Consider the following 25,599-nt stretch of genomic DNA (forward strand, 5'->3'; position numbering starts at 1 on the left):
TTGTCAGCTAAAAAGGAATATGTTAACATTACCTATAAAAAAATTTACAAAATTCTGAAAATATACAGAAATAGATTTAAGACTATTATATTCTACTACCCACTACCTATCAGTACTACATTACAGAACATTATTATGTCAAAATGCAATCTCTCTTATTATGCTACGAGCTGAGGAAGTGAAAGAGAGCGATGGTAGCTAAGGAACAGAATAACTCTTATCTGGCAACTTATGCTTTCTCTCCCCGAAAATCAATTCATCAAACTTGTCCATCCATTGTAATTTCTCTCAAAAACCAAATGGTGATTTTCTCCTGCTTCCACCTTCGCCATACTGTTCATTCCACTTCCTCAATTCATTCATGCTAGCTGCATCATATGCAACTGAAGGGCCCACCTGAAAACCCAACATACAAGCATCAAGGTATTAATTCAATATCAAGAAAACGAAGAAAAGAAAAGATCTATTAAAAGAGAAAATCCATATGCAAATTGTTCTCTCTTGCTCACTCTCATCAAGTTCCCTGCGCTGAGAAAGTTAAACAAAGATCGGAAAAATCTTGGTCGCCACTCCTGACTTTGGAGCATCTGAAAGCTGTCTATGCTTTTGAATGTTGAGGCCGTAAAGTAAAAAATGAAATCACAACCATTTGATAGAAGCAGTTAATTGTGCAAAACATGTTTTACCCAATTCAATTTGATACAAGAGCCCTAGAAACCCCATAAAGCATCATACACAACCTTCATGTGCAACTTTGCCTCCGAAAGTCACATGATTATTTATTTCACTCGATCATTTACTTATTCCTTACTTCTTTAGCTATTCCATTGGCTTCTAATAAGTAAAATTTCAATATGTGCCCGGGCGCAAGTTTTGGTGCCTTGGAGAAGAAAATTGCGAGTATAGCATATATGACAAGAAAATAGTGCATATAGCACATATGACTTATTTCATAACCACTCTCGACCAAGCAATAGTGCCAACATTTGAGTTACAATCACTCTCATAGTGCTTCCTTCAAACATAATTTTCACTTATAGTATTCATTCTTCACCATGCAAACTTCTCATGAATAATGATAAAAGACAAATGCTGGAAACAGTATGCACAAGGAGCTATAATGATTAACTTCACGTGCATAATGATTCCCTTAGTTTAGCTAGTTTTAGCGGCATACGCCAAACAAACAGGAGGCAATATTTATTGAAAATAAAAGATGAGGGTGACAGAGAAAAGTCGAAAAAGCATTAAGAGTGCAACATGGTTAATTCTAACCTACATGTGTTTTGACATAGACACACAAACACACTCTTAAATGTGTGTTCCAAAGCTTATATAGATTAGGTTCAATTCAATGATGCATTCTTAATGCTTTATATATCTTAATCCATGCTGAGGGTATCCGAGAAAAGTCATTAAGAAAATTTTCCTTTTTCATTCATTTTCCAAGAGGAGCATTCCAAGATCAAGAGAAAGTAACATTAAAATCACCAACCGATGACATTATGCAATCTAAACACAAACTTCTGATTGACAGTATTACTTAATTCTTGCAAATCCCGGTGCATTTTGCAAAAGTCCACATTAAGTTTGGCTGCAGTCTGGTTGATCTTTTTTACTCTCTGTGTTACTTTCCAGACAGGACAATATGGGGGAAGTGAGGGTTCAGGAACTAATTGCTGTGGAGACATATAAGTAGACACCCTGGTCAAAAAAATCCAGGAATACTAAAATAAATGAACTATTCAAAGGAGTTCTTTGCTTCTCAGATAAAAAATGTACCCCAAAAAAAAAAAAAAAAAAGAAAAAGAAAAACTTTTATCTTCAATTGCATGATTTATTGGGCATATACCGTATGCACTTAGAAGTGTTCATCTACCTGAGTAGCTCTCTTTTCAGAATTTGTTGGATGTTCACAATAAGATGTAATACAATTTATCATGACCTACCTTTGCCTTGGCCTGGATAAAGTCTTCTAGATTGAGTGGTCTTAACACTGAGCTAGCGCCACTTTTGCCTCCCTGTGATGTTGACAAGTATTAAAAGCATGTACAATCACTCTCAATTTCAAGCACACAGTAATAACAAATTTACAATTATAACAGCCAAAGAATACGCAGGTCTGCCATTTCGGTGGAAGGAAAAAGGGTTTACTTGCTAGTTTCCCCAAAAAAAAAAATCTTCTTTGCCTTTCCTTACTTCCCCTTTAATGTCTCAAATACAAAGTACATGTGCAGAGGATATGTATATTCAATACTAATTGCAGTACATTAGTAGTGCATATGGCCCCCTTTCCATACTTCTAATACCACCATCACATTTTCCTTGCATAACAATAAAAATCTGATGACAAGATAGGATGGAATAACAGTTTGACCATATGATATTCAAGAAAGTTACCAAAAAAAAAAAGACTTGGCAGGAATACAGGAAAGTAAATGGTCAGCACATTTTTCGAGATTAGGCAAAGTGCTCAACCTTAGTAACAGCATCCAACAGGCGCAATGACAGACTGAAAATATAGTTTCTCATATACCTTCCAAGATTTTCACATAATCTACTTCTACAATAAAACATGAATGCCCTAGCTTCATTATAACTAAAGACATTTTCCAAGAAATAAAGAAGATTCTATTATGAATTATCTCAGACAAATCATCTCTTGCTATAAACAGTCATGTCCAGTCCACTTACAATTATTTTGATGATTCAACTATTCAAGCACTAATCTGTTTATGATGCATCAACTGAAGTTGCCTTTTGTAATTCTATTAGAGGCAGTCTATACCATTCCATGAGAAGTTGAAAATCAAGCTTATTCAATTTACAGCGTATGATAATCAGAACAGGTAGAATTGTAGGATTATCTAAGTGAAGAAACAACTTTCCCAAGGAATAGGAGAGAAAACTGAAAACCTACTGGACCAGGTTTAGCAAACACAAATCAGAACACCAAACTTTTCAGGCAAATGCTCTCCCATTTCTGGGGAAAGAGCAATCATGAAAGCAATATGCTTAACAAAAATGATAAGATAGAAATGGTATGTACCATTGTCTCTTCCTCTAAAAGCTCTTGTACAGGCCTATATGCTGCAGCAGTACAGAGGTTCTGCAAAATTTGTTAAGCAGATGGTGAAGACAGCATAAAGCTAGCATCAATATTCAGATAATCACAAGAATGAAAACATTACCTTCAAATCACTCCCTGAATAACCTTCTGTTGCATTTGCGAGATGCTCAAGTAAGAAACTTTTTTCCAGGTTTTCTTGTGCTAGAATTATCTTAAGTATCTTGAGACGATTTTCAGCATCAGGTAGGTCCACATATATCCTATTCAGTTTCCAAAAATTCATAAATAAGATAAAGCTATCATAGATAGACTTCTAGATGTCTACTTTTCTTCTTTTTTTATTTTCCTTCCCTCCAATATGTAGTTTTTTTAAAAAAAATAAATAGTGGAATAACCAAGAAACCAACAATTGTCATCAAAATAGCACAAAATAGCCAAAGTACCAATTTATAGTTGTATTTCAATAGGTAGCTCAACAGCATATTTATGACAAAGACCATTTTGACAAACTTACCTCCTGGGTAAGCGGCGAATAACCGCATCATCAAGATCAAATGGTCGATTTGTAGCTCCAAGGATGAGGATTCTCTGGCTTTCTTTTGATCTTAATCCATCCCAGGCTGCCATAAACTCATTCCGCATTCTTCTGGTAGCTTCATGCTCAAAAGCACCTCCACGAGCACCAAGCAAGCTGTCAACCTGCTTGTGCAAGTACAAATCAATTGAAGCAGGAATTTGACAATAATTTAAAAATAATAAGACCAAATTACAAGCAACTTATGGAGATATAAAGAGTAAATTTTAGAAAAGAACTGTGCTAGCAATAAGTGCACATGAACTTCTTAGAGGACATGAGGTTCTGGAAATTGAACGTAACTATTTTGAGAGAATTTCTATTTAATGATACCACACCAAGGATTTCTTTCTCTGGGTCCAAAAGACAGAGAGAAGAATGAAGTTTTAAACTGTGAAAAGTTCCTAAGCACAGTCCTCTCATGTCTATGTATCAGCAAACCTGAAAACTGGGAGAGGAGGGTAGAGGGTAGGCTTGGTGTAGAGACAGGGAAATGGAAGACTCTAATGGCAGGGCAAGGGTTCTAAAGTTTCCAAATACAAGTATTGCATATGGAGATCAGAAATATGACCAATGGGTAAGAATACCTAATCTACAGCGAGAAGATACTTTTCCTTTCATATTGTAGACCTGAGGCAATAAAAAATATAACAACAATAACCCTTATTGGCTACTGCTGTGCAAAAGCATTGAACTACCTGCATGAAGTCAAGTCTTGATGCCACCATAATTTTCACTTTTTTTAAAAAATGTACTCAAAACCTTGAAAGGTAGACGAAGAAGCTTGAACAATTTGCAATGTAGGTATTCACCATTTACTCTGTGTGGCCATATAGATATCCATATGTCTGTGCATGCACTTGTGTATGTTTATATATTTATGAGAGTCAGAAAGTCACACTCTGCCTTCTTGATATCCATTATTGATATTAACACATCAAGAGAGGAAAACAACCTAGTATTTATCGAACTAACAAACAGTCTTGAGAAAATGATTCTTTTGTTATGTCATCGCACCAGGGAACAAAACATGCAGTTCTATACTTGCAATCAGTGGCAGACAGGACCTATGGCCAGCAGCGTAACATAGTTCAAAAACAGAAGTTAAAATTATGCATTAACATTATGTATTTGTCTAGTTAGCATTAGCATAAATGCGAGTTTGTAAAAGTAGAATTTTGTTAAATTTGGCAATCTGAAGGGATACGGGAAATTTCCAAAATACAGGGGGAGATAACTACCCACGCCTCTCTCTTTCAGTTATCAAACAGATTTCAGTCAGTTCTCAACATATAATGGAGCTTAGATTCCATAATGGAAAATGATAAGCAGTTTGTTAACAAAGCTCAAATACATAGTAAACAAGGTAAGAGAAGTTTAATAAGTTGCAACTTCAGGAGCAATAAAGTTTAGGAAGTCAAATTTGAGAAGAGAAACAGGCTGTAAATAAAAACTAGTTTCTGTTTCCATTGCTGCAGGTAAGGAGACAGATAATTGCCAATAGAAATCTACAAAAGCAATCAGAAGTACCGGCAGACACAGAGGAGAAAGAAAGGATGTAACAAAAGAGAAAACTTGAATATCTATCTGAATAAAAGATGCAAAAGAAACATAATTCTGAGTCCAGACAAAGATAAAATTATGGAAACTAATACAAGGCTTAACCTGCTTATGACCATGTATACTTAATGATTTACAAAGTTAAGCAGCAGCATAGAGAAGCTTGCTGTCCATATTGACCAAAAGGCAAAAACCTTCCAGTACCCCCGTAATAATTAACCGTAGACTGAAATAATTGTAGACCACAATGGCACTTGACAACAGATAACTATGATCGTTGATTTTGCCGATACCTTCTTAGAGGATAATTCTAGGGGCAAATGTTAGTTTTCCGTTTCACTATGTGGTCCAAATCCCATTTTCCCATCTAGAAAACATGATTTTTCAATCTGGCATCAAATACAGAAGTTAGCTCAATTTCACATCTCTGTCAATAGATCTGTTGAGTTTTTTTGGCATTTGCCATCAAACACCAATACGATTATCAAGCTAAATGAATTCATTACCTTCTTACACCCCATTTTTGCTTCCCTGGTCACACTCATTCCTTGAAACTAAAAAGGATTAGCTCCCAACTCCAAACAACTTTTTTCACACCTAGTCATTACCAAATACCAACCATCCTTGTAGCATACTTAACTATCTCCAAACTCCATTTTCTGCCCATAACCTCAAGTTCCACAGCATTAATGAAAGCCCTCGCCACGCAACTTTCCTGCCCAAACAAAACCCTACAATGGAAAAAAACGCAACCTATACAATGACCCTACATGCCTGCTCTTTTAGCAGCAGAAAAACTCAATGCACTTCTAGGATACTTCAAAAGAAACAATAGTAACAAAAACAAGGTGCAATGTTATTTCCCCTTTTTCAGAAGAAAGAATTCTTGCAATCTAACGACATTTGCAACAAGCATTTGCTTTCCCTGAAACTTGGTTACAAAAATGACCTAATGTAATTGCTACGACAAAGTCTCTTTCTGGAGAAGTCATTTGGAAGAGGAAACGAACCCAGTGGGAAAAAACAGAAGAGTACAGTAAAAGAGAGAACAAAATAGCACACAAATACCCATTTAGCAACCATGTGACTTACAGTTGTACTGATACATGGATGACAATGAGAGATTGGATCTAATTCTGACTAAAAATTGTACTGATACAAGGATGATAATGTGAGGTTGGATCTAATTCTTAAACTTTAGATGCCAACATAGAAAAGAATATAATTTAGGTGGTGGCATTTTAAAAATAGAGATGGCAAAGTGCTTTTTGACCTAACTTTAGATGGGCAGTTCTACCATAACTTATTACATTTCCTCCACAATAATGTTCTGTGCAAATTCCTGATATTCTCTATACTCGTTGAACAAGCAATGTCAAATTGTTGATCAGAGTAAAAATACTTAATACATATAAATAGTCTCTGGTAACCTTTGACATAGTGATGCCTCAGCCGGACTGAAAGCTCTTAACACTATTCTCAATGAATTCCACAGGTGACAACCAAAGAATGAAAACCAGTAAGTAGACGATATAAAAAGTCCAATAAATTTATGAGAATCCATGTCATAGTTCTCACCTCATCAACAAATATAATAACAGGAGCCAGTTTACTAGCAAAGGAGAAAAGAGCCTTCGTAAGTTTTTCAGCATCTCCAAACCACTGTAAAAGAAAGCAGCAAACATTAAATAACTAGTGCTATAATACTTTACAAGAACATGATGTCAAGTAGCGGCAATTATGAGCATTGAAAAGCTCATTGGAGAATGAAGACTTGTAACTTCGCTGGTTTGAAAGCAGCAAACATTAAATAACTAGTGCTATAATACTTTACAAGAACATGATGTCAACTAGCGGCAATTATGAGCATTGAAAAGCTCATTGGAGAATGAAGACTTGTAACTTCGCTGGTTTGAAAGCAGCAAACATTAAATAACTAGTGCTATAATACTTTACAAGAACATGATGTCAACTAGCGGCAATTATGAGCATTGAAAAGCTCATTGGAGAATCAAGACTTGTAACTTCGCTGGTTTGCTATGCTGGAATGCTTAAAAACAGCACAAACTTTGAGTTTCTGTTACCTTAATATAACTGCTAATAACTTAGCGAGAAAATTGCTTTGACATTGCTTATCGGTTTTGAAAGTGTGGAATCAAAAACTTAAGTTTGGTTTCTACTAATTTGTTGGTGAACCAATAACAACTCCCTTAAATTTTCTGCTGCTTGTATTGGAAAAGTCCTTGTTTCTACTCTGATTCTTATCTTTATTTTTCTTTTTTGTGATTGAGCAAATAGTTAATAGGTTAAAAAGTCAAGCATTATATGCATCAAAGGGGTTTATGGCCCTTTATGGGTCAAGCAGGTGACACGTACAGTTATCATGCAAGTGGGCAAATAATTTGATAAATATACATGTTAAGTAGGTCATGTCATTTTAAATGGTTAGCAAACAGGTTATGACACAACATGAATGCTAAACAGAAAATCCAGGTTGAGGCTTCCTGAAAACAGCACCCAAATACAACACAATAGTACAATCTGCAGCATTGATGTCTAATTTGTGAATTCGTCAAAAAGAGAATACATTGCTTTTTCTTTATCTTCTTATTTTTCATAAGCCTAGAGTCTATGAAGGTCCCATTGTACTCCGTAGAATTGGTCATGCTTTATTTTGATTGAGCAAAAAATCCATCTTTGAGCTGCACCATGACAAGGAAAACAAAGACCACAATTGCTCACTCAGAGAAAACCCTCAACATGGAAAACAGATGAGATGTATGCAAGTGCACATACAATCGATTGGTTATTTTGCAGTTTCACAAATTTGACTTATGAGTTTATTGTTTCTTGTGCCTCATACACCCAGCCTATTAGAAATCCTCTTATGCCTCTAATAGATTTTTGCTTAGACTTTATAGCAAGAAGTATATTCTAGTTAACAGAGGAAAGTATTGAAACATCTATAGATGATGTTCTTCATTTCCTCCAAGAAATACAGATTTGAATTCAGTTTTTCCCTGCAGACTTGTGGAAGCATTCTAGATTTAGGTGTGACACATAATCCTATTCCTTTCTTCTTCTTTCCCTACTTTTACTGCACTGTCTTCCCTGCTTCAGTCCTTGATTACTGCCTAATTATTGTTTTCTGTGCATTGCATCCCTTGAGAAGCAATCGTGCACATTTTTCATCCAACCAGCAGCCTGGTGCTGCATCAACTATATAGTAAAGATATAGGTGAATAATAAATACATAGAACAATATCTTTGTGCCAATCAAATTGTCTTTAGATGTATTTTCATTTTTCTTATCGGATTTCTCTGACAAACTGGTGATAGTGTTGGACAACAGTAAAACAACAAAATGGAATCAAAACAGAATCACTTCAGCTGGTTATACATGATTGAGCATAAGGCAATATCTTATTCTCGTATCCAGCACAATGGAGATTATTCTCCATTAAGCTGGTTCGACAAAAAGAGCAGAACAGTATATCAATAGGACCGTTAGGAGTTCTAAATAGCAAAGCAGCTAGAAAGACCCCCATAACTGAGTCAAAAGTGAAAAATCACCACCTTCTTTAGATTAAGTATTGATTCATGCATTTTTTTTCCTCTAAAGATATCCATTCCAGATGAACAAGTGACATGATTGTTTATAATTACCTTTGATGTAAGTGTGGAACCAGTAATGCTGATAAAATTAGCCCCTGCTTCCGTTGCAAGAGCCTTAGCTAGGAGGGTTTTCCCAGTACCTGGGGGCCCAAAAAGCAGTATGCCTTTGCAAGGCTGATAAATCATAAACAGTTAAATCACCAAAGCAGCATAAAAGGAATATAACACAGATAGCTGTTTTGATTAAATTACCCTCAACAAATTCCCGTGAGAGAAAAGCTCAGGTCTCCGCATAGGGAGAATTACAAGTTCATTAAGTGCTTTTTTAACACCTTCAAGGGCACCAATGTCATCGAATTTGACTCCAATTTCACCTGGAGGAACTACCGCAGAAACAAAGTTGCTCTCATACTCATCTTTAGCCAAGGTCTGCACATTGCGACTAAGTTACCAAAAGCCGAGAATGTAGTCAACAAATTTGTGCAGATAAATACCTTTAAATTGTGTGAAGGCTTCTTTGTTACCGTTTCCTGGTCCTTTAACCTCAAAATTGCAATCTCAAGGCTTCATAGGGAGGAGAAAAATGGGACACAAATAACTCTATGGTCATATATCCAAACTGAAAAGACGGCTAGCAAGAAAGTAAAATAACTACCTTTCACGAGGCACATATAACCGATCCGCCTTAATGCAAGGAAGGAGACATGAGGACAAGTAATGGTTTTTTGCCCAACCAACAACCTTCTCGGCTTCTGTAGCCAAAATAATAGGTATAGTTCAACAAATTTGAAAAACTATAGAAGCAACACTAAAATGTCAGCGAATTTCAGTTTCTATTAAATAACTCATTCAAAGTTGAGCAACAGAAACATAGTTGCCAGGACTTGCCACATTGGAGAGAGAACACTAAAGAGAGAGAGTGAGTTAATGACAAAGCTTGCCAAAACATAAGCTGTATTTGCATTGAGGATTACATTGCAAAAATTTATTTATTTACTGTAGCAACTTCTTGGTGATGTGATGTATGTGAAATACAATGGTGGTTGTATGAAAACGTATTTAGAGAATCTTGAGAAAAGTTTTGCCAAATAATATTGGTACAAAAAAAACCCTCCTGTATCCAAATGCATCAGAGTAATGGCAGCAAAAACTTTCTAGTTGCGCAAGGACTAAACATTAAAGATGCCTTGCTTTGCTTATATTTGCTGTAAATCTATGTCAGGTTTCTTCATCATCAAACACCTTATATTTCTCTAAAGCAGCAAATACATTGGATAAATTCTAGTAGAACATCATAAAGAGGGAAGTGGATACACCATTACTGATCGAATTTGAAGCACATTACAAAACAACATCAAAAGTGATATTTAACTTTTATCTTGTTATGATAATATGACAAAAGGCTTACTCCATCCATTCCCTCCATGTAGATCAATCCCTTGTCAATATTCCCCCATACTCAAAAATCAATACTCAGGATTCAGATAATGGAAAGTTCATACAAGTGAACATCAAGTTTGTGCAATTTAATATGCTGCAAGGTGTAGAAATATATTGAGCATATCAAACAGTTCATGAGATACATTAAAAGACAAAAGGCAAATGTATACAGGCAGAAGCTGCAAAGCAATAAGGCTTTTCACTGCTGTGCCAAATTATAACAACAGTGCAACAGTTGAGGCAAACTAAATAAAGCATATATGACCACATGGAAGTTTGAGTTTACAACCAATCAATTTTCTTGTTAAAAAATGGATGCATAAGATCTCCAAATATTATCATGAAACCACGTGTGAAAGTCTACATGTCCAATTGTTGCCACTCTTCTGCTTGAGAATTCAAGCATCAATGGAACATCCCCACGTCAACATCCAAGGAAATGAAAGAAAACAGACAAGGAAAGCAAATCATAATCTTGGTCAGAATTTCAAATCCTACTAGGGAGATTTGAATCATTCTGAAACAATTTAGTTGAATTTGAAGAGGACAATAGCCATTGGTTTGAATTTGGAATAAAAAAATGTTGGCAGCTAATGTTTAAAAAGCGATTTCAGATTTCCCAACCATGAACAATAAAGCGTATATTCACAAACAAGCAGAGTCTCCAATAAAATAGAAACAGTCGTGTTAAAACTTACTCCGCTTCGTCAAAATTACACCATCAGTGTTTACATGCAAGAGGTCCATGCATGATAGCTCATTTTCCTCAAGAACCTGAAATAGACAATAGCTCCTAACTAAATCCAACAATCTAATAAAGTATTCGTACACTGACTAACATGATTACATAAAAAACCAAACAGGTAAATCATTTTAAATAGAAATTTCGAAAATTATGAGAGCAAAACACAAGTTTAGTCCACAGACTGTTTTGCTAAAGCCAAAATAGCCAGTTTAGTCCCTCAACTATTTTTACAAAGCCACAACAGTTATGAGCCAATTTAGTCCCTCAACTATTTTACTTAACCCAAACTAGTCCCTCACCTATATTTGCATGGACAATTTTGTCCTTATTTGGCTGATCCGCCCAATTTCTCAACTTTTTCACACGATGATCAGGGATAAAATAGGAAATCCATCCATAGCCCTTATTAAAACAATAAAAAACAGATAATTATAGGAAAATCGGCAACGAAATTGAATCATACACAGAGAACAAAAAAAGAGCTTTTTATGGTGAAAAAATGGAGCTGATGCCCCAAAAAAAAACAATAGGAGAAAAGGGAAAATAACACAACAGGAGTATGCAAAAAGCTCAAAAAAAATGTGCCAGCATTATGATTACTCTTTTAAGAAATAAAGCTGAAAGAAGTTTAAGTTTTTGGCTTCCCATACGATTCAATTTTGTTGCCGATTTCTCAACAAATATCTGTTTTTCTATTGTTTTAACAAGTGCTGTGGCTGAATTTCCTATTTTGCCCATGGTTGTCGATGCAGAAATTTGATAAATTGGGTAGATCAGCCAAACAAGGACCAAATTGGCCATGTAATATAGGAGAGAGATTATTTTGACTTATTTAAATAGTTAAGCAACTAAATTGGCTCATAATAGTGTTCAAGGATTATTTCAGCTTTGTAAAAGTAGTTAAGGGACTAAACTGGCTCATGATAAATTTTAGGGACTAGTTTGGCTTTAGCAGAATAGTTTAGGGACTAAATTGGCATTTTGCTCAAATTATGAGGAAAAGAGAACATCCACTTGGGTGAGATGGAGGCAAGGGATTATTTTTGCCATGGTTCTAGGAAAATGAATCCTGAAATGGGAACTTAAATCTCTTCAATGGCTCATTTTTTATCAGAAGCTTGTGATTTGGTTTTTGATACCTCAAGTACAGGAAAATGATTTTTAATTGTTAGACAAGTATGCCAAGACAAAAAGGATAGTGGCAGCACAAGTCACTACCTTATGCAATTCGTTTAAGTTACTTCGAGATATCACAATCCTCCTGTCTTCTTCAACTTGTTTATTGAATGTTCTAATGAGATCTTCCTCCTGAAAACAAGGACGGGAAGGCATGAGAATGAACACTAACAAAAGAGTATTTTGTAAATCAGGTTGTCCTCACAAGGGAAGCAAAAGTTTACAACCATTTTGGCCTTCGGATATCAGATGCAGCAGATCAATAATGCTTTTAATAACTAATCACAAGAAACTGCAGTTTTTTGAAGGGTATAGAACACATGTTCAGAATACAAAGACGCGTAAAATTCAGGTACTATCATCCTAAATTTCCAACAAAAACTAGCATTAGACCTTTCCATTGCAGATAACAAGAAGATCAGCAATCAAATATCTTTAGGTTTGTCATGATTTTAAATGATATCTTTACCCCATCTGAATGAAGTAGCATTTTGTGATTGTATCAACCCTTTCTTAATTTGACAAACCTGGAATCAACTATATTCCATGATAACTATATGTATACCCAAAAAGTGTCTGACATTTCCACATTACATGCAGCACAACATCAGATAGTATCTCCAAGATTGTCCAATACATGCCTTGCAATGAATACCAGTCATTCAAGGGTTATATTTCTTACTGGGTTTCCTCTTTTTCCAGACAGCAGCCCTTTTGTCTGATCTGGTGACATTTCAGGTAATAGAGGTTAATCCTTCAAGTAGTATTTCTTTAGGACATAATCTGTAAGTCCAAATAAAAATATACAAAATAATCGTCCTATTTCTCTGTGCTTTACCCGGTCCCCTTCAGCCCCACTCATTTTAGGACATAATCCCAATTCTCAACAAAAAACTCTTATAGGAGTACAGGCAACACCAATACCAAACACACACACAGATTTTTGCAGCAATACCATTATCCAAACAACAAGTACCCAAGCACGACGATATAGATGACAAAGTAATTAAGAGAAAACTCATACAGGATCCCCTATTCCAATTTGTAATGCATATTAGCAACAGCATGGCATTAAAGTCAACCTTTAAAAACTTGAAATAATATCGCAAAAAACACTATAATGAAAATTTTATGTTCCCCCTCAGACTTAATAGAGCAGATAAATTAGTAAATACAAGATAATTACTTATAGAAGATTAAATACAAGATTTACTTTCACTGAAAATCACAATTCTGCAGAAAGAAGCCGGCCATTATGGTAGTGTATAAGATTGTACATGCACAAGCACGTGTCTAACATGCAGAAAAATGCTCAGCCAGAAATGAAGTTTTGAACAAGGGTAACAAGCTTTTATCACAAAGAGCTCTCGAGGATAGCAATCTATGATGCATTTTAAGTTACAAAGAATTATTCCTGACATTGAGGCTTACATGTAAAATCCATTCATCTCTGGAAAGATGTATGAAAAAAAAATTACAGGTGCAGCACTCAAACAACTACTAATATGTATCTTTCATTTGAGAAACATCAATACAGGTGATCATGGTAGAACATACCTTTGGGGGATGTATGCACATAACATTGGTAAATAGCTGACATACTTCATCATCCACAGACCGTTTTGTTGCTTTTAGTCCCTCTGTAAGTCTCTTCAAGGAAAGAGGCTGCAAAACCAAATGCATTTCAGAATGCACTGGAAATCTGTGGCTGAAAGAAATGGCAAGTAACGTCTTACATGGAAAGAACATTTATCTCATTGAGGCTTTACAAACCTAGGAACAGTAAAAAATCTGATTATAAATGCTTACATGGTAACAAATTTTTATTTCATAAGGGTCAGTCACGCCACATAAAATAGGAAGGATCAGATAAGTAGAGAAAGAAGAAATCTCAGGTCAGTTGGCAGTTTAACAAGGTCAATTTCTTATTTCTAAAAAGTGCTGACATGTGAATCTCCTTCCAAAACACATGGCATACTGCAAGTATCTTTTCTTTTTTCCTATCACTAGCCCTTCACCATCTTTTTGAGATATAACTGTTCAAGTGAGCTAATGGCATCAAATAGGGATTGAGACCAGGTTGTAGTCTTACGAAGGTAAATTAGTGCTAGTGAAAATCACAATGGAAGCTATAATAAGGGTAATATTAATGGTGAAGATTGGGATCGAAGTTTAACAACCACATTGGTGACAATGTTATTCAGATGGATACGATGCTAGAAAAGGTGGAGATGCAGTTTCTAATTGTCAGCAGTGGATCGTATTATAAAAGAATTTCTGAAAGATAGTAACTGTCTTGATGATTTTCACAAGAATTACAGTGGTAGAGGAGGTGCTAATAATGCTGGCAATGCTGAGACGATCTCGTGGAAATCCAGGTTTTATGCAATTCTAAGACCACTGGTAATAAAAGAATAAGTTCCACATACTATTGGTCTTATCTTGTTCCTATTACCACATCTGGTATTAGGAATGATTAAAGCCTTGAGAACACTCATGCGAGTATCTTGGACTGTGTTTGGATTGTAAGTTATTTGAGATATTTTTACGGTAGCACTTTTTGTGATGTGATGTATGTGAGATAAAAAGGTAATTGAAAAGATAAAAAGGTGTATTGGAAATTGTAATGGTGATGTAAGCAAATATATTTGGGCAAATAACTTACAATCCAAACACACTCTTGGCTTTCTTGCAATCTCTTAATGACACCTTGTTACTTACACCAGAATCAAGTTAGGATTATGGCAGTCATACGATGTACAAGATAATTCCAGCATCTAAACATTAACCAGACATTTTCTCAGTAACTCAAATTACAGTAAAGGGAGGAGAGAAGGGGGGAAGCGGGTTCAGGGCTGGGGAGGCTGCAGGATGGTGGAGCTGGCAGGAGTTTGGTGGGAATGAGAGGGAGCCTTGGGGGGTTGGGGAGATAGTGGTGGAGGGAGAAGGGGTGAAAATGTATGTGATTGGCATTTTCGGGTTATTTTTTGGGGTGTTTGTTAGGTATATTTTGAAAAAACTATGTTTACATAGGAGATATTTGGAAAAAATTATTTCCTAAGCAGATAGCTTATCCTAAAAAATGTAAAGAAAGAATCTGAGCCTGTAGAGAAGGAATAGGGAGTAAAAGGAATGACAAATAGAGAGAGAACAGTACAAGAATGTATTCAAGCTAGAGCAGAAGGTTTTACAAGTTCTGACAGTCAAAAAATAAATAAAGAGCATGTAAATACCAATTTAGCAAGGCGGCCCAAATTTGGAAGTATCATTGTCTGCCAGCAAAAGAGTAAATAAACTCAGAACACCAATTAAATGATTAAAAAAAAAAAAAAAAAGTAAGCAATCAAAACCTAATTTTGAGAACTTACAAATTTTTCTTTTTCTTTTGACCCGGTTTCAACTTTGTTTTGACCACAAATTAAGACAACAGGTCCTGCTAATTGGTCAAACATTTCTTGCACCTTCTGGACAAACTCTTTACGGTTCGACCTGGAAACAGCTCTTGACAGCCACAGAGATGAATCTGGGAAATAGACAATAAGTGGTTGAACGGAATCCAAAACCTACAAAAATGTGAAATGGTAAGTCCAAACAATAGAAAAATTATTTATTGCTTATATAAGTTGGAATGCAGTACCTCATGAAGTGCCTGCATAGCAACATAACAGTCTTCAGACTGAGCATCTAGATCATGCTCAAGATCCTCAACTGCACATAGGAAAAGAAAAAACAAAAAGCTTTCAATTGAATTCCCATCAATTGCGGAAAGAAGCTCATTTGTAAATACAGGAAGAACTGAATTGTTAGGTGCAATAAGAGTCTGGGCCCAAGTTGTAATGTTTAATTCAGAATGTTAAGCAGCACAATACTGACACAAAAATTCAATGCTGGGAATGCATTTGAACTTGAGGCACTCAATAAAGTGTTCGGGAGATGAACAAATTAGGAAGCCCAGGCTGTTGTTATATTGCACTCTGTTTCATGAGATCAATAACACCAATTGACTCGCTAAATCCCATTTTTTTCAGCTAACTTTATCCAGGTTACACCTGAGATTTGGACAAGATACAAGTTTCATAAATACAATCCTTTGAATACTATAAAATTTGTAGTCAGATTCAACATTCACAACCCATTGAAATCTTTATACTATTTCAAAGCAAATTTATTTTACACCAATTGACTCGCCAAATCCCATTTTTTCCAGGTTACACCTGAGATTTGGCCAAGATACAAGTTTCATAAATACAATCCTTTGAATGCTATAAAATTTGTAGTCAGATTCAATATTTACAATCCATTGAAATTGTTATACTATTTCAAAGAAAATTTATTTTACATTCTACATACCTTGTGAAGAATATGCAGTATGACATTTCATTTGGTTGTCAGATGAGGCTGAATTGCAGCACTCATTTCATCTAGTCCTGTAACTTGGTTGAAATAAGAGTCTGGACAACTCCATTTAAAAACATAGGCTTTTGAAGTCTCTACACTTAAATTTCATTTCTAATCCTTTCCCTAGTAGGTAAGTGAGATGACCAATAATTAACCCTTTCTTCTTGATAATTATGTTAGACCACTAACATTACTTGATTCACAGGGTTCTTCTCATATTTCTCTGAGTATCTATGGACTTTGTACACCCAATCTTGGGGGGAAGCAGTAAGCAGCAAAGTGAATTTGCACCACCGCCACAAGTAGTTCATGCAAGATCTCTGAATTCAAGGTTACTCTGATAAATTTTTTTCGAAATGCACAAAATCTGAGGGCAGGAGTGGTTAGGCATGTTCAGAAACAAAATTTGGGTGAAGCTACTCAAAAGCAATTTCCTAAGCAGTGAAATGTGTGAACAGTGAAGTACAAAAATCAATTCAATAAATAGCGGTATATCAAATGCAACTAAACTGGAAAGAAACCAGTAACTACAAGTATTAAGCTCTTCTCCTCCCCACCCCCACAACCAAGCCAATCCCCTTCTTCCACTCTTCCATTTCACTTCTGTCTTCCCCTCCAATCCATTTCAATTTGGTCTTTCACACTCCAATTCTTTCAAGGGCAACAATGTCAAATGTACTCGACAAGTCATCCCCTTAGCCCCGGCCATGCAACTAAAACAGTTAATTATGTATATGATTCTTCAAAATATCACAGCAATGGCTGAATAAAAAGTCGCAGGAAAAATTTAATCACCAGTAGGAGTACTAATTTACCCAGTCAGCATGAAGTGAAAACAAAAGCAAAACATGAGATGAAGCTCTGAGAAAACAAAAATGACATAACTCAACAATCATCAAATGTAACTATAGTAATCAACTCAATACACATACCATTAATCCAACATATTGAAGGTCTTGTGGCTTGTGATGTGAGTTTCTCATCTTTTTCTCCATCTGCATTGGTCTCACCAACATCCAAAACAACTGCAACTTCATTCCCATTCACCTCATACACCTCTCCTCGTTGGCCACTGGACAAAGGCCTACAAAAACAAAGTTTTTTCTGTAACCACGTCTGTTTACTATCTGAAGTAAAAAGTTCTAAAAAACCCAAATGCCAAAATGAGACAAGAAGGTGGAGTAACATAAACAATCCCCACAAAGATAATTTAGCAATGACCAAATATGTATGTTTACAACAAGCTTCAGCCTACAGACAACAAAACTCAGAAGAATTTATAAAAATGAAGCAATACAAGACTACCAAAATGAAACATTCCTATTATGTGAGACCAAGATCAAGAAACCACAAAGGAAGGAGAAGAATCCCGGGGTCTCAAACCTTCAAATTATGAAGTATTAACTTAGATGACTAAGAGTACACGTCTACGAACCCAGAATCACAATACCTAAGATTTCAGGTACCTTTCTCTTTTAGATGAACCGCAAAAGGAAAATGTCATCCTACAACAGATAACATTTTTATTCATCATTAATACAAGATTTCATTCTGCCTTAGACGTACACTGGTAAGAATACTAGTTTCACTCACTCCTCAACAACTGAAGATCTTTTCCTGTTGTATACACAAAAAAAAAATTTCCAGACTTTTAGAAAGTTTGGCTACGTGCAAAATCCTCTTCAAATTGCTGTCGATTGAAGCCAATAGGACGAAAAGAAACAGATGACACTCCAACTATGCTTCAGTTCACTAAAAGCACGCAACAAAGACCTTTGTGCCACCAGGTCAGAAAGAGCACCAGAAGCAATATGTCCGGTGAAGGTATTTACTAAAGGGCATTGCAGTTACTCCCGATGCAATGAATCCACCAAAACAATTCTTGATCCATCATAGTTCTTCAACACAATAAGGGATCAAGACTGCACAAGAAATAACTATATCTTCAAACACCAAAAGCACACAACATTCTCCTAGAGTATCAGGATGACTTACCAACCCACCTGCCATGAATAACAGTATAAGCATTTGAAGGACCATCAGATGTTGCTATCTTCCCCAATACAATCCTGTGATTAATTGTAGGCCACTGATCAGGTGCACTAGATTGAAAGTTCATGCTGCCTTTCAAGAATACAAGAAGAAAAATAACCTATTCTGACTTGCTAATCCGCTTCCCCACAAACCACCAAAGAAGACAAAGTAAAAAATGAAACGGAGAATGCAAAATTCATCAACTATAGATTTTTGGTCAAGCTTAAAAAGGATGGGAAAGTCATTGCTTTCAGAAGCAATGAAGGAAACAAAGGCTTCAAACCACAGTGAAAATTTCCATTGCAAGGCCCAATAAAGTATTAGAAAACTAGAAATCGAATACTGTTGCTAAACATCCCAACTCTGTCCACCAAAAGGTTTAACTTTAACCAGAGATCTCCAAGAGAAGTGTAAGAATCTCAATTCAGTCTTCTCAAAAAGCACAAAAATGAAGTAAAGAACTTTAAACTTAAAAGTACAAAGTAGCCTAAAAAAGTAAAAGGGACATACTTCCTATATTACCAAATAAAACAGAAAGGACACATCCCTTAATACTATTCATCAACAAAATCCAGCAGATAGGAAAAAAAGTAAGCATCAAATGACTTTTAGCATTTGCCAAAACCAGAAAAAGCACAGGAAATAAGACATAAGTAATTTTTTTACCAAGCAAACCATACAGAAAGAACATCGAAATCAGATATACCATGACCAATGAAAACTTAAAAATGTTTCGTCAGAGATGTGCTTAAAAGCAATTGTAAAAGGAAGGTAATAACCTCTTTTCAGCTCCAAGAACAAGCTGTCCTTTGTATTTCACTCGATCCCCTGGCAACAGGTAAATTTTGTAGTTTCTGTTACGGGAAACTTATAAAATGTCCAGAAATGACGAATTTAAATAGCACGATGGGAATGTTATTGTCATACTTCCTACTATGTTCCATCCCAAATACATGAATCCGCTGTCAAAATCAAGATTCTTTCATCTTTATTCAGCAATGGCAGGATCAAACAAGACAATGTCCCAGTAAAATTAATATAAAAATATATTTTACACATTTTGAATGTAGAAAAACTCTATCCATCCATTCCTATGTATTTATCATGTAGCCTACCAATTGCTTGTACACTTCAAATAGTATATGCATTCCAAAATTAAAACAGTTAGCCATGATAAATCAAGAAATTTATCAGATCTGAATAGCACCAGACTACACGGTTAGTCCATGTGGAATTACCTATCCATTGCAAGATATATTAGAAAATATTGAGTGGTCATATGATTAAACCTGATCTGTCCTGTATAAAACATGAAGCTGTATCTTTATCACCTCATCAGTAAATATTCTGCAATTTATCGGTAATGAAAGTAAAACTCTGGAAAGAAACCTAAAAGTGCCAGCAAGTTTGATTCCAAAAACAATTAACATTTTCAGATGAGAAGACGGAAAAGAATATAGGATGGGCTTCAAAAGTTGATTTGCACACGTAAGGTAAAATGACACATGTTAACTTTTTTTCCTGTTTCAGACAAAGGATTGGAAACATTTTGATGCATCTGTTGTCAGAGATGTGAAGGACTCACATTACAAAAATTTTCAGTTGCATACACAGGATAAGTATTCAATGTCAACTGAATAATAAAAAATGAAAATCCCAGCATTTACCTAAAAAAGGTGTTACGAGCTGAACGGATAAAAAGCAGAAAATGATAATATCAATAAAATGAAATAAGGAAAATCCCATTTGGTTCATCAAACAAAACATGCTTTACTTTCCACTATAGTTTGCTTTGCCCACCTTGTGTCCCAAAGAGTTTGGAGAAAAAGAAAAGTTCCACAACTGCAATTTACGGGTCTTCTAAACATGTGTTCATTCTAGGGGGCAAATAATTCAAAATAATAATAATAATAATAACAAGCACTACAATTCTATGGAAAGTTCAAGAATTGAAGAAACAAAAGATGGAAGTGATAAATGACTGAAGCTAACAGTTTCCTAATGACACCTATGCTAATACTTGAAATACCACATGACATCCTCTTCATTCAGCATTCGATATAGGTATCTGTTCAACCATTTCTGAAGACAGTCTAAAAACCAACCAAGTCCTAACCCATAGTTGAATCTTATCCACATGACAATAGCAAACAATTCAACACCTCCAATGCTACTGCGACCAACTTTCTGTAACACCACCTCTGTGACCACATCTCACCACAAAATCTCTAAACAAAACATGCATCCTCATTTGTAAGGTCAATGATACGGGCACAAGCAAGTTTCCCCTAGAGATGCTGGCAGACACACAACTTTTGGATGAGTGCATATGGACAACACTTTTTTTATGCTAAAATAGATCATAAACTTGTAAACTGTTGCTTACATCCATAACTTAGTACCTATATTCTACTAATTTTAAACCAAAAACAGAAAACATTTTTACTTAGGAATTGGTGTAACTTCGGCATTTTCTATTCAGTAGAGTGAGTGCAGCTTTTCCATGAATTTTTATCAGCTCTTACAGGAAGGCATCCTCATAAAAGAGCAGAGGACTAACAACTGTGTATCAATTCCTGTTTTCCACCAATCTCAAACAACAAGCCTAATACGCTTTTTTTCCACACTGTCTTGTAACCAATATAAATATCTCCCAAATCTATCTATATCAACTCACGTGAAATAAAAGCCCAATAAGGGCTAAAAGGGTTGCGCCTTGTTTGGACTAGTTAATTTTCTCAGCTCTAACAGGAAGGCATTCTCATAAAAGAGCAAAGGACCATCAACTGTGTAAACAACAGGCCTAACACGTTCTTGTTCCAAGGTGGCTCATAACCATGATACATATCTCCCAAATCTATCTATTTTAAGTAACGTGGAAACAAAGCCCAATAATAGTTAAAAGGGTTGTGTCTTCTTTGAAGTGGCTGATTGAGAACTCGGTTGACTTATAATCCAATAACAAGCACAAGAAGATTTTACATCAGTTATTTACTAGCATAGCATAACCTAAAAAGAATTCAGCAAAGAAACTGCATCATAAATAAAACTCAATAAAACCATATCAATCCAAATTCATAATTCATTACACATATAAACACATACTCTATATCTCTAAGCTTATAAAGGAATTTCTACCATACAAGTGTACTATAGTCGCATGCGACATGCTTGATAACATAACATACAAATCTAGATTTTTATTAAGCTGCCTGTAAACACGCATATTTTACCTTTCTTGAAAGGTTGCTTGCTTTTGTCAGAATGTTCACTAGCCTCTGATTGTGATGATTCGGTGACACTTTCTGATTCTCCAGAGACTCTCTGCAAAAACATTAAAATATACAATTGCCAAAGCAGCCAATTTCAAAGCCCTCAAATCCGTAAGCTACGCATTCCAAAGCAGAAAATAGCTCATATTAATCATATACTAGATGCCTAAAATTTTAGAAAAGATTTTAGGATTACAACCACTAATTGTCAAGGTAAATGCCTAGGACCTGCACCACCAAACACTCACTAAAAAACATGTTGAAACCATCTAATGCAAAGTAAAGTATTTCATATCCTTTCCTTCCTTTTGCATCAGAAGTCGAAATTTCCCAATCAATTTTAAGTTCACGTTTGACATGAATTTCCTTAAAGCCGTACCTTCTCAAAATCTTCAAGGTTGTGGGGAACAAGCTTCTTCAAGGCCTCAGCGGAAGCCTGAAGATCAACTTCATCATCATCACTGGTTTCTGCTTTCGCCTCACCACTGCTTGTCCATTCATCCTCATTGGTCGCATCATTTTCATCCTCAACTTCTGATTCCGAAGTACACTCTTCACCTGATTCTCCATTCTCATCATCTGATTCAGTTTCAGAAGAACAAGCCTCACTGAAGTCCTGCATAAAATCAGGCAATCAACCATAAGATGCGACAATGGTGATAAACTGAGACAACAAGCAAAACTTAAGAAAATATTATGTGTCCCCCTTATTTCATATCTTATATTTCATTCATTACCTTTTGTCCCCCTTATTTTTGAAATCTGCACCACTCAACATGCAAGTGTTTCTAATTCAGAAGAAAATACTAAGAAACTTTTTGTTCATCCAATTTTTTTCCTATGCAACAGCCACCCCAACCCCTTCCACTCAAACAAAAAACAAAATAAATAAGCAGGATATTCGCCTCCTGCCACTGCCCTTTGCCCACTGAATCTAGCCAAACGCTCATTCACAAGAATGAGACCACCAATTTTAATCAGAAACAAGACACGAAAACATATGTATTTGCATAAACTACCTTTTTCCAGACAAATAACCTATACAGGCATTAATTTGGATAAACTCTGTTAAATATCAAGTATGCCACAACACTAGGCCTTATCATGTACCCACACATACACTTTGGTATATGCACAGAAGACTTGAGTTTCCCCACACCACATAGATTAGTTCTGGAGGTGGCTTAAACCCTTGCAGGATAAGTCTTTTGATGCCATTAATTGATGTAAGTTTTCAGCAGATAAGTCATGTCCTTATACATCATTTTACCTCCTTTGCCATTTCAAATATCTATAGACATATAGCTGCAGAAAGATGACTGGCCCAGTCTCCCATTATTAAGAATATAATCTCAAGAGGAAAAAAGGAAAGATTAAGACCAATTCTGGTTTTTTATAGTTGAAAAGAAGAAGTGCAAGGAAATTGTAGCTTACAAAAGGAGCTAGAACACTACTGTCAAGCACCAACAGAGGAACCTTTAGATCCCTCGCTAGAGCCCTGACCAATCTTTCTCGATAGAGCTCAGTACCTGCCAGAGATGACAGCAGGTGTTTTTTTCATCATTAGAAACTTTAACTCCAAATTCCCTTGATACTACAATCTCAGAGAGAATGTTGAAGAGCAAAAGCTGAAGTACAAATTAACCTGGAACACTCTGAAGGAGGATTCTCCCACTTGAGGAAGTTAAACGGCCACCAAAATCTTTAGCAGACTTTGTATGTTTTATGTGAGAAGCAGCACATTCAACCAAAAGGTTCTTGGTGTGGTCACTGTAAAAGTATAATCCAGATCACTGGAGCTTACAAATGATTAAAAGAAACTTTGCAACATTTTAATGATATCACTTACTGGATGTAATAGGGAAATGTATCCCACGAAACTGTAATTTTTTCCCAAGGAACAATCCGCCGCAAGAACTCATTTTTATATCTATCTAGCCTAGGCAAAAAAGGAGATTCCTTCTTTTTACTTTCAATGGCCAACTTCTCATTATGAAGCCATTCCTTTTGATCTTCTTCGCCGAGTCGAGCATGTGCATTGCGCCTCACATCATTTGCAATCTTCTTTCCCTTTTGGATCTTGCCCTTGTCCGGATTCGCAGCCCCATCTTTGACAGATGCATGTGGTTTATCCTCACTTGCATTCCTTCCGTCACCTTTGGAGCTGTAGAACCTATACAAACCACATCTCAAGCTAACAGGTGGTCTCTCAGGCAGCCTTGTGTACAATCTTTCAGAAGCAACACAGGACGGGTAGACACGCTCTAACACATATCTTCTGATCAAATTTCCTTGAGAATTAAACTTTCCGGCTGTTTGTATGCAACTTGAAGAACCATATGAAGAGTACTCCCGGCAATTAGGAGAACAAGAATACTTTCCCCTCTGAAGCACAAGATACCATTTCTGAGTATTACTCTTTATTCTTCTCGCATACATTGCAACCTAATATTCTTACGCCAACAGCAGATACCTAGAGCACAAACCGCACGCTTATGAATTACGATAATTTTTGTCATCAAATATCGTTGGTTCAGCAAAAACCAAGAAGTGCACCAATCTTTTGGGAAACGGATTTGTTATGAATATTATTAGTCTTGCAACCTCCAATTAAAATGAAGGATAATCGCAGAAAGGGGCAGACATGCGAGCTTCAACTTCACTCCATCTCAACCCAACATTATACTTAGAAAAGCAATAACAACAACAATATATACAAATTAACCTATTCAGATAGCAAAACCAAATTCCCAATTCAGAGACACCTCAAAAACTGTAATTAAGAAAGCATAAAGAGTACCTTTTTCTTGCGCCTGAAGCTTGATTCCAAGATCGTCTGTCCAGTCTCGCATATAAAATTTACAAAAAACTACTACACCTGATATATGCAGTGCATGGAATACGAGGGAAGATTTCAATGAAACGAATAATTAAAGAGAATGGAAGAGAAACTCAGCAATACACAACAGCTGGGTCAGAAACTAGAACAAAGAGAAAAGATAGAGTGTTGGGACAATATGGTGCCCGTGAAAAATGGTGGGAAAGGGACTATAAAAGATGCGCGAGAGGCGTTTGAAACAATGCCTGATCAAGCGAGCGAGAGAGAGAGAGAGAGAGGGGAGGGATCTAAGACACGGGGTGCGATGGTGTGGCGACTGGCCTGCCTGACTACCGAGGAGGTGGGTTTGAGAAGTTTTCCACAATCATAGGCCAAGGACAGAAGAATACGTACTAATCCACTCACCAGTTTGACACACCAGTTCTAAGGTATGAAATTAAGCTCTTGGAGAATGTTTCGTACAATCCACCGTAGCAATTCTTGTGACGTTATTTATGGGACAGAAGAATACGTGTTCCGTTTGGACTTCATCACATTTTTTGGCTTGTTTTTAGTAAACAAGTTTCTTTATAATTTTTTTGACAGTAACTCTCTAAAAGTACTCCAAAATACACATCTTTGTTTGGATTGCGGTTTATTTGTCAAAATATATTTGCTTACATCATCATTACAATTTTCAACACACCTTTTTATCTTCTCAATTACCTTTTTATCTCACATATATCACATCATAAAAAGTGCTACAGTAAAAATGTCTCTAATAATTCACAATCCAAACAAACCCGAAAAAACATAAAAAGTTTTTTTTCCTCTTTCCTTTGTTCTTTTTCATTATCCTTCCTTGCTTCAGGTCATCACCGGTGTCCCAACCTCCGT

General features: G+C 35.9%; 1 protein-coding gene across 2 annotated transcripts; it reads right to left on the reverse strand.

Annotated features, from left to right (window-relative positions):
* LOC113718918 (uncharacterized) lies at positions 1-25,203 on the reverse strand. 2 transcript variants are annotated; one of them, XM_027243847.2, is made up of 25 exons: positions 24,685-25,203; positions 23,734-24,357; positions 23,530-23,654; positions 23,319-23,413; positions 22,264-22,500; positions 21,846-21,936; positions 19,392-19,440; positions 18,582-18,647; positions 17,511-17,662; positions 15,818-15,888; positions 15,549-15,743; positions 15,414-15,452; positions 13,738-13,845; positions 12,223-12,312; positions 10,958-11,033; positions 9,475-9,571; positions 9,314-9,383; positions 9,072-9,248; positions 8,871-8,993; positions 6,783-6,866; positions 3,585-3,769; positions 3,192-3,330; positions 3,050-3,109; positions 1,950-2,021; positions 1-396 (listed from the first exon to the last, which is right to left on the reverse strand). In XM_027243847.2, the coding sequence occupies exons 2-25, from the start codon at positions 24,321-24,323 to the stop codon at positions 289-291; spliced, it is 3,099 nt and encodes a 1,032-aa protein (XP_027099648.2). In that variant the 5' UTR covers positions 24,324-24,357; positions 24,685-25,203; the 3' UTR covers positions 1-288. The 2 variants fall into 2 exon arrangements, with proteins under 2 accessions (XP_027099648.2, XP_027099649.2); XM_027243848.2 differs by lacking the exon at positions 18,582-18,647 and having other exon boundaries at positions 24,685-25,201.
* Positions 25,204-25,599: the final 396 nt, after the last annotated feature.

This window comes from Coffea arabica, chromosome 11e (genome assembly GCF_036785885.1).
Source record: "Coffea arabica cultivar ET-39 chromosome 11e, Coffea Arabica ET-39 HiFi, whole genome shotgun sequence".
In the NCBI taxonomy this organism is placed as follows: Eukaryota; Viridiplantae; Streptophyta; class Magnoliopsida; order Gentianales; family Rubiaceae; genus Coffea; species Coffea arabica.

Bases quoted from the DNA above. Each gene is read 5' to 3' on its own strand.
- LOC113718918 (XM_027243847.2), bottom strand. From the start codon at position 24,323: ATGTATGCGAGAAGAATAAAGAGTAATACTCAGAAATGGTATCTTGTG. The intron at 9,572-10,957 runs GTAAGTTTTAAC...TTTTGGCTACAG, and splicing joins TGTAATTTTGACGAAGCGGA to AAGCCGAGAAGGTTGTTGGT. The intron at 6,867-8,870 runs GTAATTATAAAC...TTTCTTTTACAG, and splicing joins GTTCCACACTTACATCAAAG to TGGTTTGGAGATGCTGAAAA.